This window comes from Heteronotia binoei, chromosome 4 (assembly GCF_032191835.1).
Source record: "Heteronotia binoei isolate CCM8104 ecotype False Entrance Well chromosome 4, APGP_CSIRO_Hbin_v1, whole genome shotgun sequence".
Classification (NCBI taxonomy): Eukaryota; Metazoa; Chordata; class Lepidosauria; order Squamata; family Gekkonidae; genus Heteronotia; species Heteronotia binoei.
In genome coordinates, this window is record NC_083226.1 from 186,315,657 (window position 1) to 186,338,102 (window position 22,446).

General features: G+C 55.5%; 1 protein-coding gene and 1 non-coding gene across 2 annotated transcripts in view; both read left to right on the forward strand.

Annotated features, from left to right (window-relative positions):
- The window catches only part of LOC132570219 (phospholipid-transporting ATPase ID-like), a 56,710-nt gene extending 44,658 nt beyond the window's left edge, over window positions 1-12,052 (forward strand). The window contains exons 17-26 of the mRNA XM_060236647.1: window positions 301-412; window positions 1,312-1,417; window positions 4,910-5,060; window positions 5,646-5,829; window positions 6,376-6,599; window positions 7,703-7,786; window positions 8,032-8,277; window positions 9,356-9,494; window positions 9,845-9,975; window positions 11,840-12,052. Coding sequence (XP_060092630.1) covers window positions 301-412; window positions 1,312-1,417; window positions 4,910-5,060; window positions 5,646-5,829; window positions 6,376-6,599; window positions 7,703-7,786; window positions 8,032-8,277; window positions 9,356-9,494; window positions 9,845-9,975; window positions 11,840-12,052 — 1,590 coding nt within the window. The remainder of the gene's footprint in view (window positions 1-300; window positions 413-1,311; window positions 1,418-4,909; window positions 5,061-5,645; window positions 5,830-6,375; window positions 6,600-7,702; window positions 7,787-8,031; window positions 8,278-9,355; window positions 9,495-9,844; window positions 9,976-11,839) is intronic.
- A 6,236-nt stretch (window positions 12,053-18,288) lies between these two features.
- On the forward strand, window positions 18,289-18,363 carry TRNAS-GGA (transfer RNA serine (anticodon GGA)). Its single transcript has one exon. It is a non-coding gene; the product is annotated as a tRNA-Ser (tRNA).
- The last annotated feature ends 4,083 nt before the right edge of the window (window positions 18,364-22,446 follow it).

Below are 22,446 nucleotides of genomic sequence, written 5' to 3' on the forward strand. Positions count from 1 at the left end.
ATTTATTTTCTTTCTTTCTTTATTTAGAATTTATATCCCGCCCTTCCCACGGGTGGCTCAGGGCGGCTTCCAACAATAGATCCAACATAAAATTAAGCAATATTTAAACATATAAGAGAATAAACATTTAAAACAGCTAAAACAGATAAAACCATAAATATTAATAAATATTCGAAATGTATATAAAAAAACTCTGGCAAGTTGCATTTAGACAGAAGGCAAAGAGTTTAGATACCATTAGTACCTTTCAGTTTAGCTAGAAGGCTGCTGCCTGGCCTACTCTGTCTCTTTCTTCTGCAGCTACTTGGGGCCACGGCCATCGAGGACAAGCTGCAAGATGGCGTCCCTCAGACAATTGAGACCCTCGGCCAGGCTCAGATCAAGATCTGGGTGCTGACTGGAGACAAGCAAGGTGGGTGCAGGGCGGGCTCGACCAGCCAGACTTCTTTAGCCAGGTGTGGCCATCAGGGAATTCCGGTTCATGCAGGGAGGCCTGTGGCACTCTGTACACCCTTCGAGTGGCCCTGGGTGCCGGACGGAGGATGGAACGGCCCCTCTCCTGCCACCACTGCTGTGCTCCTAAGGGAGCCCCTCCGCCACTGGGGGACCTTACAAAACCCTTGGCTCATTGTGTGTGTGTGAGAGAGAGAGAGAGCAGAAGAGTCCAGAAAGACTATCGGTATGTATTTCAGAGAGGCAGAGGTCACTTCTTGAGAGATGGGGAAGGGGAGCAATAAAGGGTGGGGGGCTGTTGCCGCAAGGGTCAAGTCTCCCTCATTCCACACAGCTGTTCTGAGAGCCCTGGGGGGGTGCGGTTCCTGGGGGTGTCATGTGCATTCCTTCCAATCTTCCCAACTCAGAATGCCGGGATTTAGAACTCCAGCCCCTTGCTGATGCCAGATCTCCTGCCCCAGCTCCTAGCTCAGGGCCAGATTGGTCTGGGGCAGCCCCCCGATGACCCCTGCCTTGCATTTGAGTTCTGGCTCATCCCAGCTGGTCTAATGCTTGGCAAGCACAAGGCACGGGCTGTAGGAAAGTCTGGGCTGAACCCATTCCATCTGGGGGTGGGGAAAAGTTCTTCCAAAAAAAATCCCACCTGGCGCCTCAGGAGGAAGGGCTGCGGCCTGGGTTTCTGTGTGACTCCCGGGTTTTGTGCCTGAAGAGGCAGAGCCCAGGCGCAGGCTCGCACTGAGGAAGAGGAGGAGGAGGAGGGCTTTTGTTTTGCTTTGGCTGCATCACTCCAAACGGGGAGCCCCTCCCTCCAGGACGGAGCTTCTGCTCCCTCCAACGGTGCACTGCTTCGCTCTGCAGAGACAGCGGTCAATATTGGTTACTCCTGCAACATGCTCAGCGACGCCATGGAGGACATCTTCTTCATCCAGGGCCAGAGCTCCGAAGAAGTGCGGCAGGAACTCAGGTGAAAATTGGGGGGGGGGGGGCAACACCAAGGCCTACCTGGAGGCCAATGAGGGGGGAGGATCAAGTGTATCCCCTCCCAAAAAAAGAGGGGGAAGGTGTGAGCCTGCTCAGGCAACCAGTCCTGCTTCCAGACCATAGGAACATAGAATCATAGAGTTGGGAGGGGCCATACAGTCCATCTAACCCCCAGGCAGGATCAGCCTAAAGATCTAACATCAGAAGAGCCCTGCCTGATCAGACCAGGGAGGGTCCACCTATTTCAGCCTCCTGTCTCACCTGTTCCTCTGAAGGGTCAACAACAGGGCAGAGAGGCCAAGGCCTTCCCTTGAGAAGAACCTCAGAAGAGCCCTGCTGGGTCATACCAGGGAAGATCCATCTAGTCCAGCCTCCTGCCTCACACAGTGGCCAACCAGTCCCTCTGGAGGGCCAATAACAGGGCACAGAGGCCGAGGCCTTTCCCTGAGAAGAACCTCAGAAGAGCCCTGCTGGGTCAGACCAGTGAGGGTCCATCTAGTCCAGCCTCCTGCCTCACATAGTGGCCAGCCAGTTCCTCTGGAGGGCCATCAACAGGGCAGAGAGGCCAAGGCCTTCCCCTGAGAAGAACATCAGGAGAGCCCTGCTGGGTCAGATCAGTGAGGGTCCATCTAGTCCAGCCTCCTGTCTCACACAGTGGCCAACCAGTTCCTCTGGAGGGCCTACAACAGGGCAGAGAGGCCGAGGCCTTCCCCTGAGAAGAACATCAGAAGAGTCCTGCTGGGTCAGACCAGTGAGGGTCCATCCAGTCCAACCTCCTATCACACAGTGGCCAACCAGTTCCTCTGGAGGGTCAATAACAGGGCAGAGAGACCGAGGCCTTCCCCTGAGAAGAACCTAAGAAGAGTCCTGCTGGGTCAGACCAGTGAGGGTCCATCTAGTCCAGCCTCCTATCACACAGTGGCCAACCAGTTCCTGTGGAGGGTCAATAACAGGGCAGAAAGGCCGAGGCCTTCCCCTGAGAAGAACCTAAGAAGAGTCCTGCTGGGTCAGACCAGTGAGGGTCCATCCAGTCCAACCTCCTGTCTCACACAGTGGCCAACCAGTTCCTCTGGAGGGTCAATAACAGGGCAGAGAGGCAAAAGCTTTCCCCTGAGAAGAATATTAAAAGAGCCCTGCTGGGTCAGACCAGTGAGGGTCCATCTAGTCCAGCGTCCTGCCTCACACAGTGGCCAGCCAGTTGCTCTTGAGAGCCAACAACAGGACACAGAGGCTGATGCCTTCCCCTGAGAAGAACCTCAGAAGAGCCCTGCTGGGTCAGACCAGGGAAGGTCCATCTAGTCTAGCCTCCTGTCTCACGCATTGGCCAGCCAGTTCCTCTGGAGGGCCAACAACAGGGCAGAGAGGCTGAGGCCTTCCCCTGAGAAGAACATCAGGAGAGCCCTGCTGGGTCAGACCCGTGAGGGTCCATCTAGTCCAGCCTCCTGTATCACACAGTGGCCAGCCTGTTCCTCTGGAGGGCCAACAACAGGGCAGAGAGGCTGAGGCCTTCCCCTGAGAAGAACCTCAGAAGAGCCCTGCTGGGTCAGACCAGGGAAGGTCCATTTAGTCTAGCCTCCTGTCTCACGCATTGGCCAGCCAGTTCCTCTGGAGGGCCAACAACAGGGCAGAGAGGCTGAGGCCTTCCCCTGAGAAGAACATCAGGAGAGCCCTGCTGGGTCAGACCAGTGAGGGTCCATCTAGTCCAGCCTCCTGTATCACACAGTGGCCAGCCTGTTCCTCTGGAGGGCCAACAACAGGGCAGAGAGGCTGAGGTCTTCCCCTGAGAAGAACATCAGAAGAGCCCTGCTGTGTCAGACCAGGGATGGTCCATTTAGTCCAGCCTCCTCACGCAGTGGCCAACCAAGTCCTCTGAAGGTACAACAACAGGGAATGGAGGCTGAGGCCTTTCCCTTATGTTCCTCCTGGCACTGAATGTGGAGATTCCCTTTAGCCACTGATAGACTTCCCCTCCATGGATCGATCTAATCCCCTTTTAAGGCTATTGAATCGCCTTTTAAACCTGTGGCCATCACTACATCCCAGGGCAGCAGATTCCACATTTGAATGATAGAATCACAGAGTTGGAAGGGGACCTAAAGGCCATCTAGCCCAGCCCCCTCTGCTCAGTCACTCTCTGTGTGAAGAAGTATTTCTTTCTGTCCATCCTGAACCTCCTGCCCATCAGCTCCACTGGAGGCCCTCAAGTTCTAGCCTTTTGGGAGAGGGAGACAAATTTCTCTTTGTCAGCTGCTCTTTCCATCCCGTGCATCATTCCAGCAAACTCTCTCGTTCCTCCACTGCCTCAGTTGTCTCTTTTCTAAACAGCAGAATCCCAGACTCTTCAGCCTTAGGGGAGGTGTGCCAACCTTCTGATAGTCTTGGTTGCCTTCCTCTGCACTTTGCCCAGCATTGCAGTGTCTTTGTTGAGGTGCAGTGACCTGAACTGTACACGCTATTCCAAATGAGGCAGTGCCAGGGCGTCCAGCCCTTCTTGATGTAGCAGGCAAAGTGATATCATAGAATCATAGAGCTGGAAGGGACCTTCAGGGTCATCTAGTCCACCCCCCTGCACAAGGCAGGAAACTCACAAACACTTCCCCCTAAATTCACAGGATCTTCATCGCTGTCAGGTGGCCATCTAGCCTCTGCTTAAAACCCTCCAAGGAAGGAGAGCTCACCGCCTCCCAAAGAGGAAGCCTGTTAGAATCATAGAGTTGGAAGGGACCTCCAGGGCCATCTAGTCCACCCCCCTGCACAAGGCAGGAAACTCACAAACACCTCCCCCTAAATTCACAGGATCCTCATTGCTGTCAGGTGGCCATCTAGCCTCTGCTTAAAACCCTCCAAGGAAGGAGAGCTCACCACCTCCCAAAGAGGAAGCCTGTTAGAATCATAGAGTTGGAAGGGACCTCCAGGGCCATCTAGTCCACCCCCCTGCACAAGGCAGGAAACTCACAAACACCTCCCCCTAAATTCACAGGATCCTCATTGCTGTCAGGTGGCCATCTAGCCTCTGCTTAAAAACCTCCAAGGAAGAAGAGCCCACCACTTCCCCAGGAGGAAGCCTGTTCCATTGAGGAACTGCCATGTCAGGACGTTTTCCCTAATGTTTAGCTGCAAACTCTTTGGATTTCATTTTAACCTTCTGGGGCCACAGAAAACAATTCCACACCATCCTCTAGAGGACAGCCCTTCAAGGACTTGAAGATGGTGATCCTATCACCTCTCAGCCGCCTCCTCTGCAGGCTAAACATCCCCAGCTCCTTCCACGTTTCCTCAGAGGACTTGGTGCCAGAGAAGGGGATCGGATGTTGCACATTTGCCTCTTTCGATATCCAGACTTCGCAGTCTATCTGGAGAAACCCCCTGGCAGGAACCCAGCATCCGCTCACTTGTCAGAGTGGGGAGGTGCTGGAAGAACTCTGGTTTATTCCTGCAGCATTCAGATCTTTTTTTTTTGTGGCCCTTCTTTTAGGAAAGCCAGGAAGAAAATGACGCCGGACACCTTTGTGGAGGACGACTGCAGCAGCACCGACGCCCAGATCCAGAAACCTGGGAAGTCCCCAATCTTGCCCGAGGAGCAGTCCAGCGGGGAGTACGGCATGGTGATCAATGGCCACAGCCTGGTAGGGACCGAGGCTCTTTGCTTCTCCTGCCACCATTAGAGGGCTGGGACTGGAGGTTCCTCCGAGTGCCCCCATTTTTTTGTGAGAGCTGACGGCAGATGGAACTCGGGTAGATTTGAGTTTTGACCCGTGGAGCCAGACATGCCAATGCTGCTGGGGTGGAGGTAATCCAGCCAGGCCACACTGAAGGGCCTCTCTGGAACATGGAGCCTTCCCTCCCACAGCACTGCAGGTCATGGGGCAGGGGTGGGGAACAGAGGCTCTCCAGATCTTTTTTTTGCCTACAACTCCCATCAGCCCCAGCCAGCATGGCCAATGGCTGGGGCTGATGGGAATTGTAGGCAAAAAACATCTGGAGAGCCACTATTCCCCACCCCTGCCACAGGAGGATGGCTGGATTTGGAAGATGGTGCCTCCGTGCCCTGCCCTTCGTGTCTTTGCCCTGAGAGCCTGAAGCTGGGCACGAGAGCCCAGCTGTCTTCTCAAGGCACACTTCTGGGGAGCCCATCTCGCTGTGCCTGCTCCGCTCCGGACTCCTGGACCTTCTGCTTACTCCCTGCCTCCCTGGGGTTGTGTCTCCTGCAGGCCTATGCCCTGGAGGGGAATCTGGAGCTGGAGCTGGTGAGGACAGCCTGCTTGTGCAAGACGGTCATCTGCTGCCGTGTGACGCCCCTGCAGAAGGCCCAGGTGGTGGAGCTGGTGAAGAAGTACAAGAAGGCCGTGACCCTGGCCATCGGGGACGGGGCCAACGACGTCAGCATGATCCGGGGTGAGCAGTGCCTGTTCCCCCTCGGCCTCTGGTGCTGGGGGAGGCGGGGAGCTCAGTGGAAGACTCTTAGGAAGGGCCAGACTCCGGGAGACAAATAGGCCACTGGCATCTAGGGGTCTTAGTGGATCATATGCTGAACATGAGTCAACAGTGTGATGCGGTGGCTAAAAAGGCAAATGCAATTTTGGGCTATATCCACAGAAGGATCCTGTGAATTTAGGGGGAGGTGTTTGTGAGTTTCCTGCATTGTGCAGGGGGTTGGACTAGATGACCCTGGAGGTCCCTTCCACTCTAGGCTTCTACCAGGCTTCCTTGGGAGGTGGTGGGCTCCCCTTCCTTGGAAGTTTTTAAACAGAGGCTAGATGGCCACCTGACAGCAATGAAGATCCTGTGAATTTAGAGGGAGGTGTTTGTGAGTTTCCTGCATTGCGCAGGGGGTTGGACTAGATGACCCTCGAGGTCCCTTCCAACTCTAGGATTCTGTGATCTGGGAGGGGCCAAAAACTTCCCTTCGGTACAACTGTCCCTCGTGTGTTTCCCTCCCAGCGGCCCACATTGGGGTCGGCATCAGCGGCCAGGAGGGGATGCAGGCCGTGCTCTCCAGCGACTTCGCCTTTGCCCAGTTCCGCTACCTGCAGCGACTGCTCCTGGTGCACGGGCGATGGTCCTACATCCGGATGTGCAAGTTCCTCTCCTACTTCTTCTACAAGAACTTTGCCTTCACCCTGGTCCACTTCTGGTACGGGTTCTTCTCCGGGTTCTCGGCACAGGTAGGCAGGCCCCACAGACGGTCTCTGTGTTGACGCTGGTGCTGGCTTATCCCCTGTGGAGCCACACAGGGTGGGCATCCCCTGGCTGGTAGCAGAGTTATCCCAGTGGCACGGCCACCCCTCCCGTGGGCATCTCTTTCAGGCTGCACCTTCCTGGGAGTGCCCTCCCCTTCCCTGCCCAGTAGTGTCCCAAACCAGAGAGGGCATCCCTCAGTGAGAGGGCATGCAAGGACACGCTGCAGTGGGGAATGATCCTTTCCTAAACCGGGGGGGCGGGGGGGGGGGAGGACTTTGTATGTGCAAATGTGGAAGCAAGATAATATACTAGAGGAATGGGACTGGATCTTAAAAGTATTACACTGGAGTGAAATGAACAAGCTTACTAGAATCCTGAAAGACTGTAATTCAGGGAAATTTAAAGAGGACTGGGAGAAATTTCAAAAAATATATTGAAGAATAATGGAAAGTGAAGAGACATTTAGTGATTTTTGAGAACATTAACTGAAGTTTTACTGAGAAGATAAAGCTGCAAATATTGAATTTTGTTTTAATATGTAATCTAGCAGATTAGATTATGAGATAAATAGAGGGTTAATCATAATAGCAATTATTACATAGTCTTGGTTCATATTGTGGAAAGGTAAATGTAATTTTTAGTGAAGATTCTATAATTGTGAATTTTACCTTTGTTTTCTTCTTAATTGTTCTGATTACCGGCGGAGGTCATGAAACAGAAGAGGGGGGAGGAGGAGGGAATTTTGTAGTGTATTGGTTAATATCTTTAAGTATATGTTTGATGAATATTTTTCAATATATTGCAAAACAATAAAATTGGTTTACACACTAAACCAGGGGGGGGGGCAGATGGGCAGGGATTCTGTGTTGCTCCTGAGCCCCCCGACACAAATCCGAGTTCCTCCAGCCCCCAAACCTGATCCTTGAACCTGGAGGGAGTCCACTCCGATGCCACTGCAGAGTTACCGGGGGTTTGGCCTGCAATGGGCCTCGCTGGCTATGATGGACAAAGAGAACCTTTTTTTGGGGGGTGTGCTTGGTGTGGCCTCCTGCGCAGCCCCCTCACTGGCCTCTCGTTCTCTCGGCAGACGGTCTATGACGAGTGGTTCATCACCCTCTACAACCTGGTGTACACCGCTCTGCCTGTGCTGGGAATGAGCCTCTTCGACCAGGTAAGGGAAGGAAGGAGTCCTCCTGGCTGGCAGTTGAAGAAGAGAAGAGGCCAAGGCCTTGCCCAGGAAGGTGGCGATGCTGGGTAGCCTGGCCTCCTGGAAGCGGAACCATCTACGCCTGGACAGCGGCTGCCAGGCATTGCCGGGCGGGTGGGGCGGAGGTTGGCAAGAGAGAAGGGTGCTGGGGAGGGCAGGGGCAGCCGTGTTGCATCCCAGGGCGTCTCTCTCTCTCCCTCTGCCGCCAGGACGTGGATGACCGCTGGAGCCTGCACTTCCCGCAGCTGTACACCCCCGGCCAGCAGAACCTCTACTTCAACAAGCTGGAGTTTGCCAAGTGCACGCTCTACAGCGTCTACAGCTCCCTGGTGCTTTTCTTTGTGCCCTATGGGGCCTTGAGCAATGCCGTGCGGAGCGACGGGAAGGCTGTGGCCGACTACCAGTCCTTCGCCCTCATGGCTCAGACCTGCCTGCTGATGGTGGTCTCTGTCCAGGTGAGCGGCCTCGAGCCAAGCAGCGCCAGGGTCCTGCTGGCAGGAAGCCCCCCCACCCACAAACGAAGACCCCGATTTCCTGCCTTTGGCAGATACAGGCAGTGTGTGTGTGTGTGGGGGGAGCGATTTCTCTGCCTCCCCCAGCCCTGAGAGTCAGTCTGGGGCAGTGGTGAAGTGCGTGGACTCTTCTCTGGGAGAACCGGGTTGATTCCCCACTCCTCCGCTTGCACCTGCTGGAATGGCCTTGGGTCAGCCATAGCCCTCACATTCTACTTGAAAGGGCAGCTTCTGTGAGGGCCAGTTTGGTGCAGTGGTGAAGTGTGCAGAATCTTATCTAGGAGAACCGGGTTTGATTCCCCACTCCTCCACTGGCACCTGCTGAAATGGACTTGGGTCAGCCCTAGCTCTGTCAGAGGTTGTCCTTGAAAGGGCAGCTTCTGTGAGAGCCAGTTTGGTGTAGTGGTGAAGTGTGTGGACTCTACTCTGGGAGAACCAGGTTTGATTCCCCACTCCTCCACTTGCAGCTGCTGGTATGGCCTTGGGTCAGCCATAGCTCTTGCAGGAGTTGTCCTTGAAAGGGCAGCTGCTGTGAAAGCTCTCTCAGCCCCACCCACCTCACAGGGTGTCTGTTGGGGGAGAAGATAAAGGAGATTGCGATCCGCTCTGAGTCTCTGATTCGGAGAGAAGGGCGGGGTATAAATCTGCAGTCTTCTTCTTCCCAAGTGAATGGCTTTGGTGGTGGGGGGCTCTCCTCAGAGAGGCTCCCAGGGGGCACAGCTCTCCTGGGCAGCCCCTCCTGTGTGTCTCTGGGAGGCAAGCTGGGCCTGCGGAGGCTTCTCAGAGGTGTCCCCTTTCCCCCTCTGTGCCCTCCAGAGCAGCAGCGGGGGTGGGGCAGGGGCTCAGGCAAGCATCTCTCTTCTTATTGCACTGGGGTGCTCAGGAGCCCTGCCAGCCGCAAGCTACAGGCCCCTTCCTGGCGGGATTCAGCAGAGTCCCGGTGGCCGGTGGAGGGAGGAGGGGGGAACTGCTGCTGCTGTTCCTACGGCTGTGGGAGTCCCCGCCTTGCCTTGCCTTGCAGATGGGGCTGGACACGGCCTACTGGACCGCGGTCAACCAGCTCTTCATCTGGGGCAGCCTGGCCACCTACTTCGCCATCACCTTCACCATGTACAGCGACGGCAGCTACCTGGTCTTCACCGCCGCCTTCCCGTTCATCGGTAAGCCTCCCTCAGGCCTCGCCTGCAGGGCACCTCCTGGGAAGGCCAGAGGGGCTTGGAGCAGCTGTCCCACCCCCACTCACCCGGCTGATGCGGGGAGGGGGCTGCTCTGCTCTGCTACATTCAGCTTGGAGCTCCCTGTGGGGGGGGGGCAAAAGGGGAAGCCAAAGCATGTGCTGAGAGCGTGCAGGGCCTGAAGGGAGGTGGCCCCTGAACAGCCGCAGAGGCTCAAAGGACCAGTTGGAGGTGGGGGGTGGCTGGGGAGGGGGCTGGGGGTGCTCAGGGTCAGGGCCCGCTTTGGAGAGGGGGCCTTCCTGCCCATCACGGTGTCCGCATCCCTTCCTTGCCAGGCACGGCCCGGAACACTTTGAACCAGCCCAACGTCTGGCTGGGCATCTTCCTCTGCGTCACCCTTTGCGTCCTCCCCGTGGTCGGCTTCCGCTTCGTGAAGATGCAGCTCAGGCCGACCGTCAGTGACAAGGTGATTCCCCAGCCCCTCTGCCGGGGGGGGGGGGAGGGAGGAGGGGGCTGCCCCCAGCCACTGAGCTTGTTCGCAGCACATTTCAGTAGGGTTGCCAGTGTCGGGTTGGGGGATTCCTGGCGATTTGGGGGGGAGGGGAGGCTGAGGCGGGTGGGTCTTGGGGAGCAGATGGGGGTGCAAGGCCATGGAATCCACCCTCCTAAGCAGGCCTTTTCTCGGGGAAATGCTCTTGGCCTCCGAGAGAGCCGTTGTGATCTAGTGAAGGAATTCCAGGTGGCCCCCAGAGGGGGACAGCCCTCCCTTGCAAATTCTGGACAGGTGCGGGGGGAGACCTTCTTCCTCAGTGATGCTCTGTATTCTTGTGCTGGGGGGGGCACAGTGGGAGGGCTTCTTGCCCCACTGGTGGACCTCTTGATGGCACCTGGGTTTGGGGGGTTTTGACCACTGTGTGACACAGAGTGTTGGATTGGATGGACCATTGGCCTGATCCAACATGGCTTCTCTTATGTTCTTATGTCTGGGGCAGTGATGCTCTGTATTCTTGGTGCTTGGGGGGGCACAGTGGGAGGGCTTTTAGTGTCCTGGCCCCACTGATGCACCTCCTGATGGCACCTGGGTTTTTTGGCCACTGTGTGACAGACAGAGTGTTGGACTGGATGGGCCACTGGCCTGATCCAGCAGGGCTTCTCTTATGTTCTTATGAGCCCTTCAGTCTGGAGACGTGCTCTGGCTTGGAGTGAGCAAGCAGGAGAGTCTCTGGCTGGGATGAGGCCTGTCTCCTCTGTGCTGGAAGGCCCTGCCAGGGCCACAGTGGTGCCAGCGTCAGTCTCTTCAAAGAAGGCCTGCAAGGCCCGGGGTCCGCTTCCTATTGAACCATCGTCACGTCAGCCGTGGTGCTCTGCTGCCATCTAGTGCTGATTTCTGTCCCTTCCTGCCAGCAGCTGTGGGGACAGGTTGTCTGCTCAGCAGCCCTGTGGTCAAAGCAAAACCACTGTGCAAATACAAAGTGAATCAACAATAATAGAATAAAGTGTCCAAATAATTTATAAAGATACCCCAAATGCACAGGAAGTATACTTCATGAGGGGATGGATTCCACAATCATTTCCAAGAAGATTCCATGGAGAATGCAGAAGGTCCATTCAGCAGGCTTGTGCCTTTTGGAAACTGAATATGTCTTAGTTTGACGTCATTGTTGTGAGTTTACAGGATGGCTCTTGGATGAAGTTTGTTCGCGAAACGTGGTCTATCAAGTCGACAAACACTTTTTGTTTGTACTTTGTACCTTTGGAGCCTTTATTTTGGGAGGCGGGATCAACCACAGCTTGTGAAATTGACTGCGAGTGAATTCCCAGGGGAAACCTTTTGAATGGACCTCCTGCATTCTCCGTGGAATCTTCTTGAAAATTATTATGGAATCCATCCCCTCATGAAATATACTTCCTGTGTATTTGGGGTATCTTTATAAATTATTTTGGACACTTTATTCTATTATTGTTGATTCGTTTTGTGTTTGCAGAGTGGTTTTCCTTGGATCAGTTTGCTGTGTAGCCGCTTTGTTTCCTGTCCCAGTGGCCCTGTGGGGCTGCTCTGGCAGAGTGCGTGGGACTGGCCAAAAGTGTCCCAGCAAGCTTTGTGGCAGAGCAGGGATTTGAACGCAGGCCTCCAAACGCCTAGTCTAGCCCCCTAACCATCAGATTGCACCAGCTCTTGGTATTCTCTTTGGACAGGTTTGCTTTTTCAGTCCTGGTTGTCTGGGAGGTGGTTGACGCTGCTTTCTGGTTGCTTGGGACTTGATGGGGCTGGGGAGGACCCTGGGACCAGCCCCCAGGGCCTCTCAGCACGGCTGCCCTTGTGCTTGCAGGTCCTGTCCAAGGTCCGGGAGCTGCAGAAGAGGCCGCCGGTGCCCTTGCCCAAGCGACAGCTGCAGCGCTCCATCTCCCGGCGCTCCGGCTACGCCTTCTCCCACCAGCACGGCTTCGGGGCCCTCATCACCTCTGGACGGAACATGCGCCCCAAGTCCCCCTTTGGCATCATGGGTTCCTTCTCGCCCAACACCGAGAAGCACAAGAACTAGGGAGCTGGAGGAGGGGAGGGGAGGGGAGAGGATCCTGGTGCTGCCATCCATCCAAGGAACAGTCACAGCTGAGCTCTCTGAGAAGAGCGATGCTGGCCAGGGAGGAGAGAGCGGGGCTTGTCCTTCAGAGAGCCTGGTGCCAGAGGAGGAAGGGGGAGAAGAACTCAGACAGGCAGCAGCACTCACCTGGCATCTCAGGTCCAGCACACACCTCCCCAACGAGGGACCGCCGGGCCTTTCTGACCAGCAATGCCTGTAGCACCTCGTAGGATCAGGGCCCACCCGTGCCTGGCTCCAGAAGACTCCGAGGCTGAGAGACGCCCACCAGATTGCAAAGGAGGTGGCCAGAACTGCACTGAAGGGAGGGGAGGAGCTGTGCTCTTTCCTCCGAGCCCCTGGAAGAGTCCTTCTGGGCTTGTGGCAAGACTGGGCCTTCCTTCCCCGAGAACTGGGGCGAGGGTGGGTCTGGCTGTGCAGATGTGCTGTCCCCATGGCCTGCAGTTGAGGGGGTGGAGCAGCAAAGCCACCCCCCCCCAGAGTCTCCTCTCCAGGGCAGCATGCAGCTCTGGGGAGGGAGGGAGGGAGGGAGGGAGGGAGGAAGGAAGGAAGGAAGGAAGGAAGGAAGGAAGGAAGGAAGGAAGGAAGGAAGGAAGGAAGGAAGGAAGGAAGGAAGGAAGGAAGGAAGGAAGGAAGGAAGGAAGGAAGGAAGGGCTAGCGGCAGGCAAAGTCTGCCATCTGGTGGTCCTGGCCTTTTGTACTCTTCTGCCCCAAGCGCCTTCTGGACAGTGCCTGTGCCATCCCCCACCTGCCTCTCTGCACTGCCCTGTCCACGTGGGCAGGGACTGCAGGGGCTCTTGCAGGGCTTGAACTGCCTCGGGAGCAGCCCTGATCATGTCACAGAGCCAGCCTCTACATTCTGCACTCCAGATCTGGGGGGTGGCGGGAATGAGAGCTCCTCAGGCTGTGTCTTGAACCCTGCACAGGCAGCCACCGGGGAGTCAGGCATGCCTCCAGAACGAGATGGAGCCTCTGAATTTCAGCCTGATGCTCCCGGTCTCTGGTTTCTGGGCCAGAGACTGACCCTTCTGGTCCAGGGCCCAAGCAAGAGATGGACACGCCCAGCAAGAGGGAGACCAGGAAGAAGGCGTGAGACAATCCGAGGGGGGGGGGGCTGGTCTTGTGGTTTTCTTCTAGCAGTATGATTTTAATAAACTTCACATAAAAGGAGCTCCGGTGGGTGAGAATTCTGCTTATGGGATTGATGGGGGGGAGGGGGCGGGAAGGGAACTGCCAACTTCCTTCCTGGAGCAGGTTCTGCTTGGGGGCCAGGAGAAGGCCGCTTGGCAGGCAATAAAGAGGCAGGGAAGAAGGGGGAGCTAGAGCTCTCTCCAAAATGGGGGAGCAGGGGTCTCTGGGAATGTGTCTGGGGGAAGTGTCAGTGAATTTCCTGAAGGGCATTTTAGAATCATAGAGTTGGAAGGGACGTCCAGGGTCATCCAGTCCAACTTCCTCACAAACACCTCCCCCTAAATTCACAGGATCTTCATTGCTGTCAGGTGGCCATCTAGCCTCTGTTTAAAAACCTCCAAGGAAGGAAAGCCCACCACCTCCTGAAGAATTATAGAATCCTAGAAATGGAAGGGACCTCCAGGTTCATCTAATCCAACCCCTGCACAATGCAGGAAACTCACAAACACCTCCCCCTAAATTCACAGGATCTTCGTTGCGATCAGTGGCCATCTAGCCTCTTTTGAAAAACCTCCAAGGAAGGAGAGCCCACCACCTCCCAAGGAGGAAGCCTGTTCCACGGAGGAACTGCTCTAATGGTCAGGAAGTTCTTCCTTATGTTGAGCCGGAAACTCTTGATTTAATTTCACCCCCTGGTTCTGGTCCTACCTTCCGGGGCCACAGAAAACAATTCCACACCATCCTCTATAGGACAGCCCTTCAAGTTCTTGACGATGGTGATCCTTTCACCTCTGCTGCCTCCTCTCCAGGCTCAACATCCCCAGCTCCTTCACAGGACTTGGTCTCCAGGCTCAACGTCCCCTTTCCTCACAGGACTTGGTCTCCAGACCTCTCACCATCTTCATTGCCCTCCTCTGGACCCCTTTCAGCTTGTCTAGATCCTTCTTAAAATGTGGTGCCCAAAACTGAACAGGAACACAGTTCCGACTGGCTTGGTGTCAGAGGGTGTAACCTAATACACAAATAAGTTCCTGTTGATCTTTTTCTACAAAAAGCCCTGTGTGAAACAATGGTGATGTCAGGGGGCATGGCCTAATATTCAAATTAGTTGGGCTTTTTCTATAACCCTTCCCCCCCCCCAATTTCCTGTATTGTGCAGGGAGCTGAACTACATGACCCTGGAGGTCCTTTCCAACTCTATGGTTCTAAGCAGGAAAAGAATGTGTAAAGTGTAGAAGGGCTTCCAGAGTTCTGGTCCTGCTGGTGGACCTCCTGATGACACCTGGGTTTTGGCTCCTGTGGGACACAGAGTGTTTGACGTGTGGCCTTAACAGGACAGCTACATCCTTCCATTCCCTGCTTGCATGCAGGGCAAACCCCACACCAATGAATCCTAGGCCGTTTTCCCACTTACCTTACCCCGGAGCGACGTCCCTCTTCACCGCGCTGCGTCTGCGCAGATTTCGCACAAACTGCTGCGCAGCACCAGGAAGAGCCGCGTAGTCCCAGGGCTTTTGAGTCGCAAATGTAAACCGCCAAAAAGCAGTTTACATTTGCGACGCAAAAGCCCCGGGACTACGCGGCTCTTCCTGGTGCTGCACAGCAGTTTGTGCGAAATCCGCGCAGACGCAGCGCGGTGAAGAGTGACGTCGCTCCGGGGTAAGGTAAGTGGGAAAACAGCCCTAGAGTTGGAAGGACCTCTAGGGTCATCTAGTCCAGCCCTCTGCACAATGGGCAAAGGTTAAGGTGCTGAGCAGCCTCCACCCCCTGGTTCCACCTTCTGAAATTTACCTTCCAGGTGGACCAAAATCTCCACACAATGATGACTCCCAGTCCTGGATCACAGAAGAAGAAGAAGATATTGGATTTATATCCCGCCCTCCACTCCGAAGTCTCAGAGCGGTTTACTATCTCCTTTCCCTTCCTCCCCCACAACAGACACCCTGTGAGGTGGGTGGGGCTGGAGAGGGCCCTCACAGCAGCTGCCCTTTCAAGGACAACCTCTGCCAGAGCTATGGCTGACCCAAGGCCATGCTAGCAGGTGCAAGTGGAGGAGTGGGGAATCAAACCCAGTTCTCCCAGATAAGAGTCCGCACACTTAACCACTACACCAAACTGGCTCTCTCAGAAAACAATTCCACCCCATCCTCTATAGGACAGCCCTTCAAGTACTTGAAGATGGTGATCCTATCACCTCTCAGCCGCCTCCTCTCCAGGCTAAACATCCCCAGCTCCTTCAACCTTTCCTCCTAGGACTTGGTCTCCAGACCCCTCACCATCTTCGTCGCCCTCCTCTGGACCCCTCCAGCTTGTCTGGATCCTTCTTAAAATGTGGTGCCCAAAACTGAACACAAGACTCCAGGTGAGGTCTTACCAGAGCAGAGTAAAGTGATACCATCTCATCACGTGATCTGGACACTAGACTTCTGTTGATACAGCCTAAAATTGCATTGGCCTTTTTAGCCGCCGCATCACACTGTTGACTCATGCATATGATCCACTAAGACCCCTAGATCCTTTTCGCACATACTACTGCTAAGACAAGTCTCCCCATCCTATAACCATGCATTGGATTTTTCCTACCTAAATGCAGAACTTTACATTTATCCCCGTTAAAATTCATTTTATTGCTTTTAGCCCAGTTTTCCATCCTGTCAAGGTCATCCTGTATCCTGTTTCTGTCTTCTGTGTTTGCAACCCCTCCCAATTTAGTATCATCTGCAAATTTCATAAGCATTCCCTGTGTTCCTACATCCAGATCATTGATAAAGATGTTGAACAAAACAGGTCCCAGGACAAATACCTGAGGCACTGAATGATGCACCTTCTGCATGGTGTGCCCCACACTTCTTTTGTTCTCCACAAAACCCATCGGAAACACCCCACTCCAAACCATTTGGCTCTACTCAGAACAGAAGTGCACAAAATCCACATCTGTCCACATCTGCAAGTCTCTGGTCCCTTTTATTGGGTGGTTTTCATTTATTTGGGTTATCTGTAGTCACCCTTTCTCACTTCAGGCAAAGTAGACAAAGTGAGTCAAGACAATTCTAAAAAACAGAAGGGAAGCAAAGCATCTGTAACAGGCTTCTAGTTCCAGCAAGCTGGACCCAGTAGTGTAGGTCACAGTCCGGAATAACTTTGTGAATCATTTAGCACAAGGTAACTCTATTGCCTGTGTAGAAAAGCCCTCTTGAATAATTTGGTTTTGCCAAATTTTTGCAGGGAGCCAGCAGAGGGTGAGCGTTCCTGACCTCCACAAGGGGTGTGTGTGTGTGGCACCACAAAGAAGCCACACAGGTGGGCAGCTGTGGATCGTGCCCCTTTTCAGGTTGGCCCCTGCAGAAGACTTTACTCAAACTGAGAGCCAGTCCGGTGTAGTGGTTAAGTGTGTGGACTCTTATCTGGGAGAACCGGGTTTGATTCCCCACTCCTCCACTTGCACCTGCTGGAATGGCCTTGGGTCAGCCAGAGCTCTGGCAGAGGTGGTCCTTGAAAGGGCAGTTTCTGGGAGAGCCAGTTTGGTGTAGTGGTTAAGCGTGCAAACTCTCATCTGGGACAGCCGAGTTTGATTCCCCACTCCTCCATGTGCAGCTGCTGGACTGGCCTTTGGTCAGCCATAGCTCTCGTAGTTGTCCTTGAAACGGCAGTTTCTGGGAGAGCTCTCTCAGCCCCACCCACCTCACAGGGTGTCTGTTGTGGGGGAGGAAGATAAAGAAGATTGTAAGCTGCTCTGAGTCTGATTCAGTGAGAAGGGCGGGGTATGAATCTGCAGTCTTCAGTCTTCTCCTGGTAGCAGCCCTGCTGGTGGTGGGGGGTGACTTCCTGCATCAGATGTGGAGCCTCTGAGGGGGGACCCAGGTCCCCTGCAACCCAGTAGTCTAGTCTCCATGTTTCCCTGGCCTGGATCCAGGTGGCCAGAAAGGGGCCATCCTTCAGGAAGAAGACGATGAGGGCCTCTTCTGCAACCGTCGGGTGAGTCAGCGCTTCACACGCAGCGCCTGGAATTTGTCCTAAAATAGACCACGGCTCATTGTCTGGCGGCCCCGCCCAGAATGGTTTTTAATAGCAGCTCTGTGGGTGCTGCGAGTCTGAGCAGGGTCAGATCCAGTAACAGGCGGAGCAGCTCCTTTTCTTCCTCCTGCCTGATCGGCCTCCGGGGATCTGGGCTTCCCCCTGAAAATGGGTCTCCCCTGCCCCTCTTGCCTGGCATGCTGGGCAGTTCTCTCCCCATCCAACCTCTCTGGGAAGCCCAGGGTGGCCTCCGTGGCTAGCTCATGCGGTTGTGCTTCTGGTGACTAAACTCCTGACCCAGACTCCGCCTGCACTCGCTCGCATCCTGATCCCCAGCTGGCCAGAGAGGACGCTCAGCAGCCCAACGAGGCTGTTCCTTGCCGCGGAAGCCGAGTGAGTGTGGGACTGCGGGTGTGAGAGAGAGACCTTCTCACCTGTCACTGAGCCATTGAGCTTCTCACCTGTCACGGAGCTCAGGGGTAGAGCATCTGCTTAGGAAGCAGAAGGTCCCAGGTTCAATCCCGTGCATCTCCAACCAAAAAGGGTCTGGGCAAATAGGTGTGAAAAACCTCAGCCTGAGACCCTGGAGAGCTGCTGCCAGTCTGAGGAGACAAGACTGACTTCAATGGACCCAGAAGGGTCTGATTCAGTAGAAGGCAGCTTCATATGTTCATATGTCTAAGGAGAGGGACAGTGGCACAGTGGTAGAGCATCTGCTTGGGAAGCAGAAGGTCCCAGGTTCAATCCCCAGCATCTCCAACTAAAAAGGGTCCAGGCAAGGAGGCGTGAAAAACCTCAGCTGGAGACCCTGGAGAGCTATGAATGGGCTGTGGCTCAGTGGTAGAGCAGCTGCTTGGTAAGCAGAAGGTCCTAGGTTCAATCCCCGGCATCTCCAACTCAAAAGGGTCCAGGCAAGTAGGTGTGAAAAACCTCAGCTTGAGACCATGGAGAGCCGCTGCCAGTCTGAGAAGACAAGACTGACTTTGATGGACTCGGGGGTCTGATTCAGTGGAAGGCAGCTTCATAAACATTAGGGAGGGATGGTGGCTCAGTGGTAGAGCATCTGCTTGGAAAGCAGAAGGTCCCAGGTTCAATCCCTGGCACCTCCACCTAAAAAGGGTCTGGGCAAGCAGGTGTGAAAAACCTAAGCTTGAGACCCTGGAGAGCCACTGCCAGTCTGAGGAGACAAGACTGACTTCGATGGACCCAGAAGGGTCTTATTCAGTAGAAGGCAGCTTCATATGTTCATATTGAAGAAGAAGAAGATATTGGATTTATATCCCGCCCTCCACTCCGAAGAGTCTCAGAGCGGCTCACAATCTCCTTTACCTTCCTCCCCCACAACAGGCACCCTGTGAGGTGGGTGGGGCTGGAGAGGGCTCTCCCAGCAGCTGCCCTTTCAAGGACAACTTCTGCCAGAGCTATGGCTGACCCAAAGCCATTCCAGCAGGTGCAAGTGGAGGAGTGGGGAATCAAACCCAGTTCTCCCAGATAAGAGTCCACACACTTAACCACTACACCAAACTGGCTCTAGGGGAGGGACAGTGGCGCAGTGGTAGAGCATCTGCTTGGGAAGCAGAAGGTCCCAGGTTCAATCCCCAGCATCTCCAACTAAAAAGGGTCCAGGCAAGGAGGCGTGAAAAACCTCAGCTGGAGTCCTGTAGGCAAGGAAAAGGAAAGGAAAGGTCACCTGCGCAAGCACCAGTCGTTTTCGACTCTGGGGTGATGTTGCTTTCACAACGTTTTCACGGCGGACTTTTGACGGGGTGGTTTGCCATTGCCTTCCCCAGTCATCTACGCTTTCCCCCCAGCAAGCTGGGGACTCCTTTGACCGACCTCGGAAGGATGGAAAGCTGAGACAACCTGGATCCGGCTACCTGAAAACCCAGCTTCCGCCGGGGATCGAGCCCAGGTCATGAGCAGAGCTTAGGACTGGAGTACTGCAGCTTGACCACTCTGTGTCACGGGGCTCTCAGGCGACACTACCCTCACTGATAATGTCACCAAGTCATTTGGGGGTGCCCAGTTTGGCCAGAGCCCTAGGCCATTACCTATGGCAATGGCCAACCACCTCGTAAAAAGTCTGCTGTGAAAACGTTGTGAAAGCAACGTCACCCCCGAGTGGGAAACGACTGGTGCTTGCACAGGGGACCTTTCCTTTCCTACCATTGCCTAGGAGTGGCCCTGCTCTCTCTCCCACGTTGCCTGCCCCTCTGTGCCAGCTGTACCTCCCCCCGCCCCCCTGCAGTTGGCCTTTGTGGCCGAGAGTGTCTTGCGGAAAGTAGGGTTGCCAAGTCCAATTCAAGAAATATCTGGAGACTTTGGGGGTGGAGCCAGGAGACATTGGGGGCGGAGCCAGGGAGTGACAAGCATTATGGAACTCCGAAGGGAGTTCTGAGCATCCCATTGAAAGGGACCGCACAACTTTTAAAGGCCTTCCCTCCATAGGAAATAATGGAGGATAGGGGCACCTTCTTTGGGGGCTCGTAGAATTGGATCCCCTGCTCCAATCTTCTTGAAACTTGGGGGGGAGGAGGGTTGGGGAGAAGCACTGGATGCTATGCTGAAAATCTGGTGCCACTACTTCTCAAAAAACAGCCCCTCAGGAACTAGGGTTGCCATGTCACATTCAAGAAATATCTGGGACTTTGGGGGTGGAGCTGGGAGACTTTGGGGGCGGAGCCAGGAGCCAGGGGGTGACAAGCATCATGGAACTCCGAAGGGAGTTCCGGCCATCCCATTGAAAGGGACCGCACACCTTTTAAAGGCCTTTCTTCCCTAGGAAATAATGGAGGATGGGGGCCCCTTCTTTGGGGGCTCACAGAATTGGACCCCCTGGCCTAATCTTTTTGAAACCCGGGGGGTATTTTGGGGAGAGGCACTGGATGCTGTGCTGAAAATGTGGTGCTTCTGCCTCAAAAAACAGCCCTACAAGAGCCGCAGATACCCCCTGATCAATTCTCCGTTCTACCCAATGGGAATCGGTCTGCTTAGGGAACAGCGGAGTGCGCAGCAGCCATGCTCCCCCCTTTCTGATGCCCGGCTGCCCCCTGGGGCTTGGCAAGGCGCCTCCTTCCCTTCCCTCCAGCGGGGAGGTGCCGGAGCCCGAAGGCTGCCTGGGTGCGCGGGCCGGGGCGCGCATCGCTGCCATTCCCGGGAAGGGCGGGCCCGGCTGGACTCGTGCGCGCTCGGGACGCCGCGGCTGCTCGCGGGAGGAGGCTGGAGGCCGGGCCGGGCCGTCGGGGTGTGGCTGCAGCCGCCGCCGCCAGGTGAGCGCGCAGGGGCCGGGGGGGTCCCCGCAGGAGGGGCCGGAGGGAGGGGCCTGCTGCTGCTGCCGCTGCCGGCAAGGGCGGCTGGACGGGCTCGGGGGCGCCGCTCGACGGGACGAGGTGGCCTCTGAGCCTGTGCAGAGCGCCGGGCCTGTGGGCGTCGCCAGCGCCCTCCAGAGAGGCTCGCGGGGGCGGGGCTGGGGGGCTGCCCGGGAGGAGGGCGGGAGGGAGGCGCCGGCTTGCCCGGGACGGGGCCGAGAGGGCGACCCCGCTCCCCCGAGGTCCGGGCGAACTACAGAGACCAGCATGCAGCGCAGGAGCCCGCGCGGGGCATGCCGGGCGCTGTAGTCCGCGGGGGGGGGTGCTCGCTCGCTGCATCCTCCGCCGGGCGGAGTCCCGTGGCGCAGAGTGTTAAAGCGGCAGTACTGCAGTCCTCAGCTCTGCTCACGACCTGAGCTCGATCCCCGGTGGAAGCTGGGTTTTCAGGTAGGCGTCTCGAGGTTGACTCAGCCTTCCATCCTTCCGAGGTCGGTCAAAGGAGTGCTCAGTTTGCTGGGGAGGAAGGGTAGATGACTGGGGAAGGCAATGGCAAACCACCCCGCCAAAAGTCTGTCGTGAAAACGTTGTGAAAGCAACATCACCCCAGAGTGGGAAATGACTGGTGCTTGCACAGGGGACCTTTCCTTTCCCTCCCCAAGGGGACCCACCCGCCGGCCCTTGACACCTGCCTTCCCGCACCCGACCCAGCAGAGGACTCCGCCTGCAGCCAGCCCGTGCGGGGGGGACGGGGGGGGGGTTAGTTTGCAAGGAGAGGCCGGCTCGGGCAGCCCGCAGAGGCAACATGGCAGCAGCAGAAACCAGAGGAAGGAAGTGGTGCTCATTTCGTTTACTTCATCCACACACACACCCCGTGCAGCTCCAAAGCACACATACCGCATGGAGCTCACAGCATTCTCGGTTGCATTTTGTCCTCACAACAACAACCCTGTGAGGTAGATGAGGGCCAGCCAGCCAGCCCCCCTCCAACAAGGGGGAATTCGAACATGGATCTCCTGGCCTCTACAAGGGAGATAAAAAGATAAGATAAAAAAAGTTATTAATGCATATTGTTACCATATGTTACTAATAAAATTATTTAAACCCGTATAAGGGAGACACTGGCTCCCATGAGTCCAGCAGCCCACGAGGGTTAGAGGACTGCCTGGGCAGTTTCAGCATCTTCTTCTTGCAAAAGGTGACATTCTGATTTGTTTCATAATGGATTCCCACCCCCAGCATAGGCTTTCTTTGCACACAGACAGGGGTTGCTCCCTTCTCTCCCCCCGCTTCCCGCCCCCCCCCCCCCCCCCCCCCCCGCAATCCAGACTAGTTGCTGATAAAGAGGGCCTGTTGAGAGCCAGTTTGGTGTAGTGGTGAAGTGCACAGACTCCTATCTGGGAGAACCGGATTTGATTCCCCACTCCTCCACTTGCACCTGCTGGAATGGCCTTGGGTCAGCCGTAGCGGTTAAGTGCAAAGACTCTTATCTGGGAGAACAGGGTTTGATTCCCCACTCCTCCACTTGCAGCTGCTGGAATGGCCTTGGGTCAGCCATAGTGGTTAAGTGTGCAGACTCTTATCTGGGAGAACCAGGTTTGATTCCCCACTCCTCCACTTGCAGCTGCTGGAATGGCCTTGGGTCAGCCATAGTGGTTAAGTGCACAGACTCTCATCTAGGAGAACTGGGTTTGATTCCCCACTCCTCCACTTGCAGCTGCTGGAATGGCCTTGGGTCAGCCATAGTGGTTAAGTGCGCGGATTCTTATCTGGGAGAACTGGGTTTGATTCCCCACTCCTTGGATCAGTCACAAGTTCTCTCAGAGCAGTTCTCAAAAGAGCTCTCAGCCCCACCCACCTCACAGGGTGTCTGTTATGGGGAGGGGA